The sequence below is a fragment of the Aethalodelphis obliquidens genome, unplaced genomic scaffold (assembly GCF_003676395.1).
Source record: "Aethalodelphis obliquidens isolate GAN/ISIS:26980383/991018 unplaced genomic scaffold, ASM367639v1 scaffold22, whole genome shotgun sequence".
Taxonomy (NCBI): Eukaryota; Metazoa; Chordata; class Mammalia; order Artiodactyla; family Delphinidae; genus Aethalodelphis; species Aethalodelphis obliquidens.
The window spans coordinates 17,020,947-17,034,822 of NW_020837966.1; the positions used below are offsets into that span (position 1 = coordinate 17,020,947).

Here is a 13,876-nt window from a genome sequence, read left to right on the forward strand (position 1 = left end):
GTGTTCACCTCCTGCTGTGAGGCCTGGCTCCTAACAAGTCGAGGCCCGAGGGTTGGGGACCCCTGCTCTAAAGAACACCTGCCCTCAAGAAATGTCCTGGGGTACCTGATCGAAAAAGAATTCAAATCAGGGCGGACTTTTAAGAAACCAATTTCAAGAGGTAAATTTAATGCACACTGTTTTGTTTTTGATTTTTTTTTAATGCACATGAAAAGATGCTCCACATGGCTAATTATTAGAAAACCGCAAATCAAAACTAGAACAAGGAATCACCTCACACCAGTCTAAATGGCTATCATCAAAATCTACATACAAAATATGCAGGAGAGGGCATGGAGAAAAGGCAACCCTCCTAAGCTGTTTTTGGAAATGTATGTTGGTAACGGCCACAGTGGAATACACTACGGAAGTTCCTTACAAAACGAAAGCATCATGGCCGCTGAGCCTGCGCGTCCGGAGCCTGTGTTCCGCAACGGGAGAGGGGCCACAACAGTGAGAGGCCCGCGTACCGCAAAAAAAACCGAAAGCATTATCCGCAATCTCATTCATGGACCTATATGTGGAGCAAAAAACATAATTCGAAAAGATACACGCACCCTGACGTTCACTGCAGCACTATTTACAAGGACCAAGACACGGAAGCAACCTAAAAGTCCATCGACGGATTAAAGAAGATGTGGTGTAAATCCTTGTAAGTTGTAAATTATTGTAAACTATACTTCAACAATAAGAAATGAAAGAGAAAACATTTTCTGGTCAAGCAGTCGGACATTTTCATGATTTCAGTCTCAGCCAAGGTGGGTTTTTGGCAAATTTGACGGCTCCCATTAACGCTTCCATTGCCCTTCTCTGCTTCTATAGAGGCAGGGAAGGTAAGAACCCTGTGGCAACCCTCCACAACGAGGGAGCTGTGGACAAATGCCCCGGCCTCTGGGCCTCAGTCAGGGTCCTTGCAGAAATGAGCACCAGTTGCCCACAGAGATGTCTTTCTTGGCTTTTTCTCCTTCCTGCTCTCACAGCTGACCCCACTCCTCCCTCCCGCTTCCTGGAAATCTCACAAATTATCCTCCTGCATCCAAGATCCTGCTTTAGGTTCTGTTTTGGAGGAACTCAAACTAAGAGAGTTCATGAGGATTTTTTTTTTTTTTTTTGCGGTACGCGGGCCTCTCACTGTTGTGGCCTCTCCAGTTGCGGAGCACAGGCTCCAGACGCGCAGGCTCAGTGGCCATGGCTCATGGGCCCAGCCGCTCCGCGGCACGTGGGATCTTCCCGGACCGGGGCACGAACCTGTGTCCCCTTCATCAACAGGTGGACTCTCAACCACTGTGCCACCAGGGAAGCCCCATAAGGAAATATTAAACCAGTAATAAGAATTACACCATAGAGCTTCAGAAAGCTCCCACAGATGGTGTGAAATAGAACTCATTAGTTTCCAGGACATATTCCTCCACTGTAAGCTACTTATTAGACTTCTACAATGGGCCACACACGCGCTGGGTATGTAATTGTAATAGGGAAGAACAAATCTGACTCCATATTACATCTATTTCTTTCACTTTAACCTTTGTATTCTAGTGCTTTTGCTACAAGTTAAGAATGTTGCTTGAAATATACAGGGTAGCCCATTCTCAAGGCTCTGACCTTTAAAGGTATGACACTTTTCCATTCCGATAGAGATAAAAAGTTGCAGAACAGAGAATAAGATTTGTTGCAGGTAGGGCTTCCCTGGTGGCGCAGTGGTTGAGAGTCCGCCTGCCGATGCAGGGGACACGGGTTCGTGCCCAGGTCTGGGAGGATCGCGCATGCCGCAGAGTGGCTGGGCCGGTAAGCCATGGCCCCTGGGCCTGTGCGTCCAGATCCTGTGCTCCGCAACTGGAGAGGCCACAACAGTGAGAGGCCCGCGTACCGCAAAAAAAAAAAAGATTTGTTGCAGGTATACTGAAACATTGTGACCTGACCTCTGGGCAGCTGCAAGAACAAAGGATTCCGATACCAACAAAGGCTTTGCAGCAACCAACCACACGACTTTCCCTTTTAGTATAAAAGAAGCCAGAATTCTAACTTGGGTAAGACAGTTCTTTGGGAAACTATTCATTATCTTCTCCATCTGCTGGCTTTCTGAATAAAGTTGCTATTCCTTGCCCCAACAATTCGTCTCTCAATTTTTTGGCCTGCTGTGTGGCAAGCAGTACGAGCCTGGACTTGGTAACATAATGGTGAACTAGTAAATACAGTCTATACTTACGGACATTAAACAAGCACTATGTAAATTGCATTATGGAAGTATAGGAAAATATAGGAAAGTTAGTGTCTAGGAGGAAAAATGTTTTTCCCTCTACTCTTCCGAGTTTTTCACTGAGACACCTGTAATAAAGGATTAATAAGAGAAAAACAAGCAGAAGGTTATAAACATTTGGCTCATGTATATATGGGAGATACCCAGGGAAAAATAAATAAGTACTCAAAGAGGTGGCTTGAGAATTCAGGATTAAATACCATCTTTACAGGGAAAGGGAAGGGGGCATGTAGGCCTCTTAGGGGAGAGTAAATGATTTTCAAAAAAGATGAATGGCGCCGTAAAAGAACAGATGAGAGGTATGATAGTTTGTGACAAGGTTTTTGACTGGGTGTGGTGTTGACCTGTAGTTTTCTCTCCTGTGATGAATCAATCTTCCCTGGAGTTTCCCGGGGAGCGGATTTATGACAATTGAGCTCCTTCTGAAGGATGTGTTTCTAGGCAGATAAGGGCAGTTCAGAGACTACCATACTAAGTGAAATAAGCCAGGCAGAGAAAAACAATATCATATGATATCAGTTATATGTGGAATCTAAAAAAAAAAAGATACAAATGAACTTATTTACAAATCAGAAATAGACCCACAGACATAGAAAATAAACTTATGGGGGCTTCCCTGGTAGCGCAGGGGTTAATAATCCGCCTGCCAATGCAGGGAACACGGGTTTGAGCCCTGGTCCAGGAAGATCCCACATGCCACGGAGCAACTAAGCCCGTGCGCCACAACTACTGAGCCTGAGCTCTAGAGCCCGCGAGCCACAACTACTGGAGCCCACGAGCCACAACTACTGAAGCCCGTGCGCCTAGAGCCTGTGCTCCACAACAAGAGAAGCCACCGCAATGAAGAGTAGCCCCTGCTCGCCGCAACTAGAGAAAGCCCGCGCACACAGCTACGAAGACCCAACGCAGTCAAAAATAAAATAAATAGATTAGGGAGCGGGACGTTCAGCTTACGAGCGGGAACGTCTTAGTCGTACACGGAGAAAGAATGATTTAAAAATGGGTGATGGTGGGCTTCCCTGGTGGCGCAGTGGTTGAGAGTCCGCCTGCCGATGCAGGGGACACAGGTTCGTGCCCCGGTCCGGGAGGATCCCGCATGCCGCAGTGCGGCTGGGCCCATGAGCCATGGCCACTGGGCCTGCGCGTCCGGAGCCTGTGCTCCGCAACGGGAGAGGCCACGGCAGTGAGAGGCCCAAATACCACAAAAACAAAAAAAAAAAAAAAAAAAAAGGGTGATGTTGAGAAGGGAAAGAAGATTTTTGTTCAGAAGTGTGCGCAGTGCCATACTGTGGAAAAGGGAGGCAAGCACAAGACTGGGCCAAATCTCCATGGCCTGTTTCGGCGAAAGACAGGTCAGGCTGTCGGATTCTCTTACACAGATGCCAACAAGAACAAAGGCATCACCTGGGGAGAGGAGACACTGATGGAGTATTTGGAGAATCCCAAGAAGTACATCCCTGGAACAAAAATGATCTTCGCTGGCATTAAGAAGAAGGGAGAAAGGGCAGACTTGATAGCTTATCTCAAAAAAGCTACTAATGAGTAATAGTTGGCCACTGCCTTATTTATTATGAAACAAGTGTCTCATGACTTTTTATGTGTACCATATTTAAATGAATCTCATACACTAGAATTCAGATCATGAATGGCTGATGTAATATTTCTGTCCTGATTTAAATAAGATTGGCTCGTGGCTAAATGAATATGGTCAGCTTTTTGAATTTTGATAGTAATTCTGGTTCAGCAAGTACTATCACTATTTTCCCCTTCTAAAGAGGTGATTAAACTTGAATAAGGAATGTTACACTTTTCAGGGATATGGTGAATGCCTTCTCAAACCCTATCGGAGATTGGTTTTATATTTAGATTTCTATAACTGGTTATATTAATATACTTAAATATTGAGAAGCTCCCTTCACTGTCTCATAGACCAGCAAGAGTCACCTGTGTTTCAAGTTGTGTTCATTCACCTGTTAAGGCAAGGGCTGAAGATACACTGACAATGTCCACTTTACCTTTTTTGGTCTTAACTATGCCAATTTAATTAAAATTCTCCATCTAAAAAAATAATAATAATAAAATAAAAGAAATTATGTAAGAAAATAAACTTATGGTTACCAAAGGGGAAAAGGGTGAGGGAGGGATAAATTACGAGTTTGGGATACATACTGCAATATATAAGACAGATAACCAGGGCTTCCCTGGTGGCGCAGTGATTAAGAATCCGCCTGCCAATGCAGGGGACAGGGGTTCGAGGCCTGGTCCAGGAGGATCCCATGTGCCGCAGAGCAACTAAGCCTGTGAGTCTGAGAGCCACAACTGCTGAGCCCGTGTGCCTAGAGCCCATGCTCCACAAGAGAGGCCACAGCAAAGGGAAGTCTGCACACCCAACGAAGAGTAGCCCCCGCTCACCGCAACTAGAGAAAGCCTGTGTGCAGCAACGAAGACCCAATGCAACCAAAAATAAAAATAAATAAAATTTAAAAAAAAAACCCAACAGATAACCAACAAGAATCTATGGTAAAGCACAAGGAACTATACTCAATATTTTGTAATAACCCATAAGGGAAAAGAATCTGAAAAATAAAAATATATATATATATGTATATATATAAATAAATAAAACTGAATCACAGGGCTACACACCTGAAACTAATACAACATTGTAAATTAACTATACTTCAATAAAATATATATATACATTTTTAAAGTATCTATATCTCAAAATAATCAATATACCAACAAAGCAGCATATTTTGTGTGGCACGTCCAGAACTCCTAAAGTTGTAACTTTCCCTAAATGTCGTCTTCTCAAAAAACTCGTGCTGAATCATTTCAGACTAGATTCAACTGGGCCTTCAAGTAGGAGTTAGCCCAAGAGTAGGCAAGGGCTATTTCCTCCATGTACAAGGACTGAACAAGGAAGGTGGACATCTGAACTGACCAACCATGTTAAAGGTTTAAGGACTTCAAAAATCATACAGTCACCAAACATTCCCCCCTTTCATTTCACATGGGTCAAATATCCCAAGAGCTGAACAAATGCTTGGACACTTTCAGGGTATTAATTCCCAAGAGGATCAACGTGCTGTTAAGATTGAAACACGGCCTGGAAAAGCACCCTTGCAGTCAGACCGTGCACCTGGTGGATTCTCTTCTTGTTTGACTGGGGACGGCAGAGAGCGTGGCTCTTCTACCAGGTGGCAAAAGGCACTCTACCTTGTTTCAAAGACCCACAGCGTCAGGTTCACAAAGATGTCACTTTAAACTGGTTTGAAGGGCGCCTGCTTGCTGAATCCCTCAAGGAGCCTCAGAAGAATCTGATTCTTACAAACCTTTAGTGCACACACACTCCCTGAGAATGTGAATCAGCTGAATTCTTTCTGAACACGTGCACTTTCGCACAGTGCTTTCTATGCTAAGAAAAGGCAATAAATACGTCTTTGGTGCTTCTGTGTTTATGATCGATGGGCTTTTTTCTTAGAGCAGTCTTGTAAGGGTCTGCCTTATTATTCTCGCTGCATACTAATACTTGAAACATTTTAGTAAATCATGGTTCTCTGGCTCCTACTTCAGGATCATTTAACTGATTTAATGAGCTCTGTCTAATTATCGCATTTCACCTTTCACGTGAGAGTGCAGCAATGTTTTGGCTGAAATAGGTGGTAATAGCTCAAACACTCAGAAAGGAAAGAAAATGAGGACGGGTAATGCAGGACTCACAACAGTTCATTTTATGCCAGATAGAATTCTTAAAGATATACGTACATAGCTGTACTATGTACACATTCATTCATTCATTCATTCATTCATACATTCATTCTGTACTCATGTGTGCTCCAGGCATCGCAAAAGACACCAGATCAGCTTCCGCGGCCCTTTCTTAGGTCTGCGTCCATTGAGGGGCATAAAACACGATGGTTTATAACTCTTAAGCTAGACTGTGTAGATTTACATCCCAGCCTCACCATTTCTTAGCCATATGACCTCGGGCAAGCCAATTAACCAACCTGTTTCCCCATCTGTAAAATGGGGGTTATTATCGTAGCTACCATCACAGGACTATTGGGAACATTAAATGTCAGTACATACAAAGCATGTAAAAAAAGTGCCTGGAGCATAACAGGCATTTTGTAATTGTTGCCTCTTGCGTTTCTGTCATATTGTGTCTTGTCTGTGTCGCACATGGCAATTGCAATTGCCTATCTACTTATCTATTTTTCACTAGTTATCTATTACGTATTGTTTGTTTGCCTCCTTCATCAAACCATAGGATCCATAAAGACAGAGACTAAACTCGCTGAGCCTGGCATTGTGCTTGGCTTATAGTAAAACACCCAATCAAAGTTTGCTGAATCAGTGAACCAATCAATGAATGATTCTTTTTTGGGATGTGTAACCCCCCTCTCTCTCTTTTTTTTTTTTTTTTTTTTTTTTTTTGCAGTACGCGGGCCTCTCACTGCTGTGGCCTCTCCCGTTGCGGAGCACAGGTTCCGGACGCGCAGGCTCAGCGGCCATGGCTCACGGGCCCAGCCGCTCCGCGGCATGTGGGATCTTCCCGGACTGGGGCACGAACCCGCGTCCCCTGCATCGGCAGGCGGACTCTCAACCACTGCGCCACCAGGGAAGCCCATCCCCCTCTCACTCTTGACAAGCTTTTCACTTAAGAGATTTCTGTGGCACATGTCTATCAAATGCCATTTGCTGGAAATTCCACATGGTTTTCTATCCAGATGGTGCCCATGACAAAGCGAAGGCGTTCTGGCATGCAGGAAAGTTAGGGTGATGGACGCCAAGCCAAGTCACTGTATTATTCATCATCAAATGTTGGCCAGGGAGCTGACTGCTGCCAGCTGAGCCCCACAGTGGTCCAGTGAAGAGGCTGGTTTCTAACAGAAGCTAGGAACATCATTAGGGAGGGAGGGTGCAGCGGGAGGAAGATGGGAGTTAAAAAGGGAGAAGTTTCTCAGACTTGTCTTGGCTTTGCAACCTTGGGCAAGTCACTTCACCTCTCTGGGCCTCTCAGCTTAGTGTTTTTATAAATGCAAGGCGCAAATTGTCATCAGTACTTCCCAAACCTGGCTGTGCACCAGAATCTACGGGGAAGCTTTTTTTTTTTTGCGGTACGCGGGCCTCTCACTGTTGTGGCCTCTCCCGTTGAGGGGCACAGGCTCCGGATGCGCAGGCTCAGCGGCCATGGCTCACGGGCCCAGCCACTCCACGGCATGTGGGATCCTCCCGGACCGGGGCACGAACCTGTGTCCCCTGCATCGGCAGGCGGACTCTCAACCACTGCGCCACCAGGGAAGCCCCGGGAAGCTTTTTAAAATACCAATTCCTCTAGGCCAGCAGTCAGCAGAATTTTTCTATAAAGGGCCAGTTAGGAAATAGTTTAGACTTTGTAGCTTGTATGATGTCTGTTGCAACTGCCATGCTCAAGTCTCCCACTGTGTCATCAAAGCAGCCCAGGATGAAATGTACACAAATGAATGTGGCTGGATTTGGCCAGCTTCCCTGGGGGCCATGGTTTGCTGACCCCTGCTCTAGGCCAGGTGTGGCCTCCCTGGATAAGGACCAATTTTCTGTTTATTTACAAAAGCTCCTCCAGATGATCTCGAGAGGCAGCTGCACTTGGGATCCACCAGATGAGACGCTATAAGGCTTCTTCCAGCCTTCACTGGAGCTTTGATTCTCTACTTTCACTGTGAGAAGTGGCCACTCTCAGTCAACACTATTTAGACAGTGATCTTAATATGCTTTCAAATGCATACCACTTGGGTACTAGCTTTCTACATCTGAAGTTTTTACTCTCTCAAAATTCAATTCTCTACTCTACCAGGAGAAGTTTGAACAGTCCTTTTCACTATGTTTAGACCTAAAGCACTTCTGTGTGTGATATGCCTTGCCAGTTCTTTGTAAGTGACAACTGCACTGCTAACTTACAAATGAGAAGTTTAATATTATCCTGTCTAGGCCCTAAATGGCTACGATAAGGTGAGCCTCCACTTAAGAAAGGATAATACATAAAAATATGAAATTATGAAACAGTTACGGGTGTTTAGAGTGTTGGGGTAGAACTTCCTTTGTATGGAGAATTCCCTTTCTACTAAAGTCATGACTGTTGGGTGACAATACATCCTGGTTTCCTACAGACAGTCCTAGTTTTCACCTGTATTCCCTGAGCAATTAACATAGCGCCCCCTTTCATTCTCAAAAATGTCCAAATTGGATGATAAATTACATGGTTGCATGGGCGACCTTGAGTGAAAACAGTCAAAACGACTGTTCCATTCATTTTGCACTTTCTAAGAGACAGGCACTGCTCTGAGGGTTTTAATGATATTATCCCACTTAATCATTACAGTATTTTGCTGATGGCTGATGTCTCTAGGTTGGGTTTCCTCAAAAGCAGGCCAAGAGGCAAGGATTTGGGGACAAGTAGTTTTGGGGGAAATGCTCTTAGGAAGCACAGGTAGGGGAATAAGGATGCAAGGCAGGGAAAGGAAGGAAGCCAGCACACAGTACATTTTTGAGTAGGTTATGGCCCTGAGGAAGCGGGGCTCAATTTCCCTGGGAACCCTCTAAGAGATAAGGTCAGCATGCCCTCAGGAGGGGCAGGGAACCAACAGTTTTATTCCACAGTTCCCATCTCTCGCCGGTTGAGGGTCATGCCTGGAGATGTTCACTCACCCTCCTGCATGTGTGGCCTGTCCCATAGTTAGAAGGACCCCACTCCTGTGGCTAGAGAATGAATGGGCTCAGGTGAACGACACAAAGAACCTTGTCAGTGTGTAGAACTGTCCGCAGACAACTTCCAGGGTAGGCCCAGGGCACCAATAGCTTCCTGTGTTTGAATCCTAGTTTTACCGTCATCACCTACATGCTCATGGGAAACTCACTTAAGCTCTTAAGTCTCGGTTTTTCCACCTGTAAAATGGGGTAAAAACAGTATGTGCCCAGAGTTTTTATGAGGCCTAAATGAGATCATATAAGCACAATGGTCATCTGTCACTTCTCCCTGTCCAATAGCCACGTCGTTTTCCCTTGGCACACTCCCTGGACCCTCTTTAGAAGAATCAGCCTCTCTAAGTCCCTGGTGTTTGAGAGGGAGGGAGACTACTCTCAGCTCCAGGGGTAGAATGTGACTGGTCCCTCTGAGCATCACATTCTCCTGTCCATCACTGGTTTAGATCCAGGTACGGAATCCATGCTGGATCAATGGGATCTCAGTGTGGGACTTCCTGCTGCAATTAATAAAACGGAGAGTTCCCTTCACAATAGCCAAGACATGGAAACAACCTAACGTCCATCAACAGATGAATGGATAAAGAAGATGTGGTACATATATACAATGGAATACTACTCAGCCATAAAAAAGAACGAAATAATGCCATTTGCATCAACATGGATGCAACTAGAGATTATCACACTAAGTGAAGTAAGAAAGAGAAATACCATATGATATCACTTATATGTAGAATCTAAAATATGACACAAATGAACCTATCTATGAAACAGAAGCAGACTCACGGACATAGAGAACAGACTTGTGGTTGCCAAGGGGGAGGGGGTTGAGGGAGGGATAGATTGGGAGGTTGGGGTTAGCAGATGCAAACTATTATAAATAGAATGGATAAACAGCAAGGTCCTATTGTATAGCACAGGAAACTATATTCAATATCCTGGGATGAACCATAATGGAAAAGAATATTAAAAAAAGAATGTATAGGGCTTCCCTGGTGGCACAGTGGTTGAGAATCTGCCTGCCAATGCAGGGGACACGGGTTCGAGCCCTGGTCTGGGAAGATCCCACATGCCACGGAGCAACTAGGCCCGTGAGCCACAACTACTGAGCCTGCGCGTCTGGAGCCTGTGCTCCGCAAGAAGAGAGGCCGCGACGGTGAGAGGCCCGCGCACCGTGATGAAGAGTGGCCCCCGCTTGCCGCAACCAGAGAAAGCCCTCGCACAGAAACGAAGACCCAACACAGCCAAAAATAAATTAATTAATAAAAATAATAATAATGTATATATATGTATAACTGAGTCACTTTGCTGTACAGCAGAAATTAACACAACATTGTGTATCACTACTATACTTCATTTAAAAAATAAATAGAAATTTTAAAAATTAAAAGGAGAGTTCCCTTTCCTCTGGGGTGTTGAAGAAATGGGAGCCAGCCAGGAGCTGCTAGGCAACGGCCCAGAGAGAGCCCCAATGAGGAAGAAAGCACAACCAAAAGATGCGCTTAACTGGGCCTGAAGCTACCTCTGAAAATGCCAGTCAGACCAGTGAATAAATTCTCTTGCTGGTCTAAGCCATTCTCAACTGATAGCTATTGCTCCTAGCAAAGACCAAATGCTCCATAAATGTTAGTTACCATTACTGATAACACGAAAACAGATCAAATTTCTCCTGCTACTTATTCTTCCCCTGTTTTGCCTGGATTATTTATTTGTTTTAAGGTTTTGGGGTTTGTTTTTAAATCACAGATAATTTCAAACAGATGCAAAAGCTTAGAGAAAAGTATAATGAACCCCATGAACTCCAACAATGATTTATTCATGGGTAGCCTTGCTTTGTCTGTGCTCTACCCATTTCTCCTCTCCCATGGTATTTTGAAGCAAATCCCCAACACATACCTTTTCATTCATATTTTTTTCAGATCCTTTTATAGCGTTTCCTTTTGTAGTAGGCACTGTCAGTGTTCTACCCATCATCCCTGTCTTCAATGAGTCCATCCAAGATTGTTCCTTTTCTTTCAAATCTTCCCCTACTCAGCCAGAGATGCAGATGTCACTCAAGCCCCTGCGGTGCACCTGTTTGGTCCAGGGTTAGTTCCATTCTAACTAACAGGAATGGGGTCAGGAATGTGCCTCAATATCAGCTGTTAACATATGAATGGGACACTGCTGGGAAATTTTTTGCTTCTGGGAACATTTCTGCTCTCCTAAGAAGCAGCCACAAATAAAATAGTCTCTCTTTCTCCTATGAATGTTGTCCAGCCTGGATGTGATGCTCAGAACTGGAATATTAACATTTGCCACTGGCTTGAAGATGAAGCTAATACTAAGTATGGCAATAAATGCTGGAGAGGGTGTAGAGAAAAGGGAACCCTCCTATACAGTTGGTGGGAATGTAAATTGGTGCAGCCACTATGGAGAATAGCATGGAGGGTTCTTAAAAAACTAAAAATAGAGCTACCATTTGATCCAGCAATCCCACTCCTGGGCATATATCTGGAGAAAACCATAATCCAAAAGGATACATGCACTGGAATGTTCACTGCAGCACTACTTACAATAGCCAGGACATGGAAGCAACCTAAATGTCCATCGACAGAGGAATGGATACAGAAGATGTGGTACATATATACAGTGGAATATTACTCAGCCATAAAAAAGAATGAAATAATGCCATTTGCAGCAACATGGATGGACCTAGAGATTATCATATTAAGTGAAGTAAATCAGATAGATTAAGACAAATATCATATGATATCACTCATATGTGGGATCTAATTTTTAAAAAACATATAAATGCACTTACTTACAATACAGAAACAGACTTAGAGATATTGAAAACAAACTTATGGTTACCAAAGGGGAAATGTGCGGGCGGAGCGGGTTATAAATCAGGAGGTTGGAATGAACATACCCACACTACTATATAAAAGATAGACTACCAACAAGGACCTACTACATAGCAAGGGAACTCTACTCAATATTCTGTTATAACCTATATGAAAAAAGAATTTTAAAAATATATGTATATGTATAACTGAATCACTTTGCTGTACACCTAAAACTAACAGATCATTGTAAATCAACTATACTCCAATAAAATTAAATTAAAAAAAAAAAAAGAATGGCAGAGGACTGGGAGAAGGAAGTTGAGCCCTGAATGATACGATTTAGCGGCTAAATCAAACAACCTGAAAGCTTGCCCCGTCTCTGCACTTGCTGTTCTGAGAGTTAAAATTCTGCTTCACTGTTTAAGCCTGTGTGAATCCAGAAATCTGCTATTTGCTGCTGAAAGCACCCAATTTTGCCATCAATACAGACCCATACAGTTTGGGTTTAAAATTCCAGAGTGAGGAATCAGATTAGGATGATATAACAATGATGCCCTAAAAGCAAGTCCCTTAACCCAGAAAAAAGTTCATTTCTTTCTCATGGAAGAGTTTGCAGAGGTGGTCCTGGACAGGTTAAGGTGGCTCTACAATCATCAGGACCAAGTTTCACCTGCATCCTTCTCAGGCCTCTTCCATCTTCTCATCTCCGCCAGCTGCTCTGCCTCCCACCAGCACATACACCCTCCAGCCAACAGGGAGAGACAGAGATAATGTGGATACCCAGTGCCTGCAAGGGTACAACCCAGAAATTAATCGCACACATCACAGCTCATTGGCTGGACGTAACAACCAACTGCAACAGAAGGCTGAGAAATGTGGTTATTATTCTGGGTGGTCATATGTCCAGTTCTATTTCTACTAGAAAAAAAGGAAAAATAAATACAGGGGCACAGCTAGCAGTCTCCACTAGGGAAATAGCAGGGAGGGTTAACTGGATTCGTTTCAACGGACAATTTTTAATTAAAAAGACTTGAGAATGTAAACAAGATGTTCTTCAGCACCCTCCCGAAGACCGAACTGAGCCTATTTACTCAGAAATAGGTAAAATGATACATCCCTTTATTTTTTTTGCGGTACGCGGGCCTCTCACTGTTGTGGCCTCTCCCGTTGCAGAGCACAGGCTCCCGACGCGCAGGCTCAGCAGCCATGGCTCACGGGCCTAGCCGCCCCGCGGCATGTGGGATCTTCCCGGACCGGGACACGAACCCGTGTCCCCTACATCGGCAGGCAGACTCTCAACGACTGCGCCACCAGGGAAGCCCGATACATCCCTTTTAGCTCTCCTTTTTAGGTAGATCTCAGAAGGATTCCAACAGTCAGTAATCCCATATTAGCCCAGTTTATTACCTTGTGTACGTGAAATTAACAACTGAATTTCACCGATTTCCCTTAATTCCAAATCTCTTTTCCTCAATTAGGCTGCATAACTATGGTTTAATTATTTTCTGTTTGATAGTCACCAGAATCCCATAACAAGCTCCTCTTTCACAATCCTATTATTAGTCTAGGTAATCCAATTTATGGAAAAATACAGACAAATAGAGAAAAATGACAGAGGTGGCAAGAAGCACAGCATTCTGCAGCCCAGCTGAAGTGGCTCTCAATGGAAGGTTTACAGAGTTAAGAAGCAGACTCTGATTCAGCGGCAGCAGGTTTTAAATGATGCCTGAGGAGCCACCAAAGCAAATCCCTTTCTCCATGGTCCCCTCAGGGTCAAGTACCATGTTTCAATTATAATTTCACCAAATTGATGTGATGCGGCGAATGTTCCAGATTAATAGTGGTACAGCACTGTTCTCCACGGGACAGAATCAAAAAATCTAGTTCAGAGGTTTGTTGAAATATACCCCAAGACACTCAGCTGCAAAACCCATTAAAGACTCCAAGATGATGGGAACATTTCTGATCTGTATTCCCCAAAGAGGTTACTTTTGCAGAAAGCAAGTTT

General features: G+C 44.1%; 2 protein-coding genes across 5 annotated transcripts in view; one reads left to right on the forward strand and one right to left on the reverse strand.

The window, feature by feature from the left end:
* FRMD4B (FERM domain containing 4B) overlaps nt 1-13,876 on the reverse strand; it is a 336,453-nt gene that overhangs the window by 254,436 nt on the left and 68,141 nt on the right. The gene's annotated exons all lie outside the window — the stretch shown is intronic.
* On the forward strand, nt 3,531-3,929 carry LOC113628149 (cytochrome c-like; the record flags this gene model as incomplete). The annotated part of the gene is made up of 1 exon (XM_027121475.1): nt 3,531-3,929. A coding segment is annotated over one exon (312 nt), but the record flags the coding sequence as incomplete, so codon positions are not given.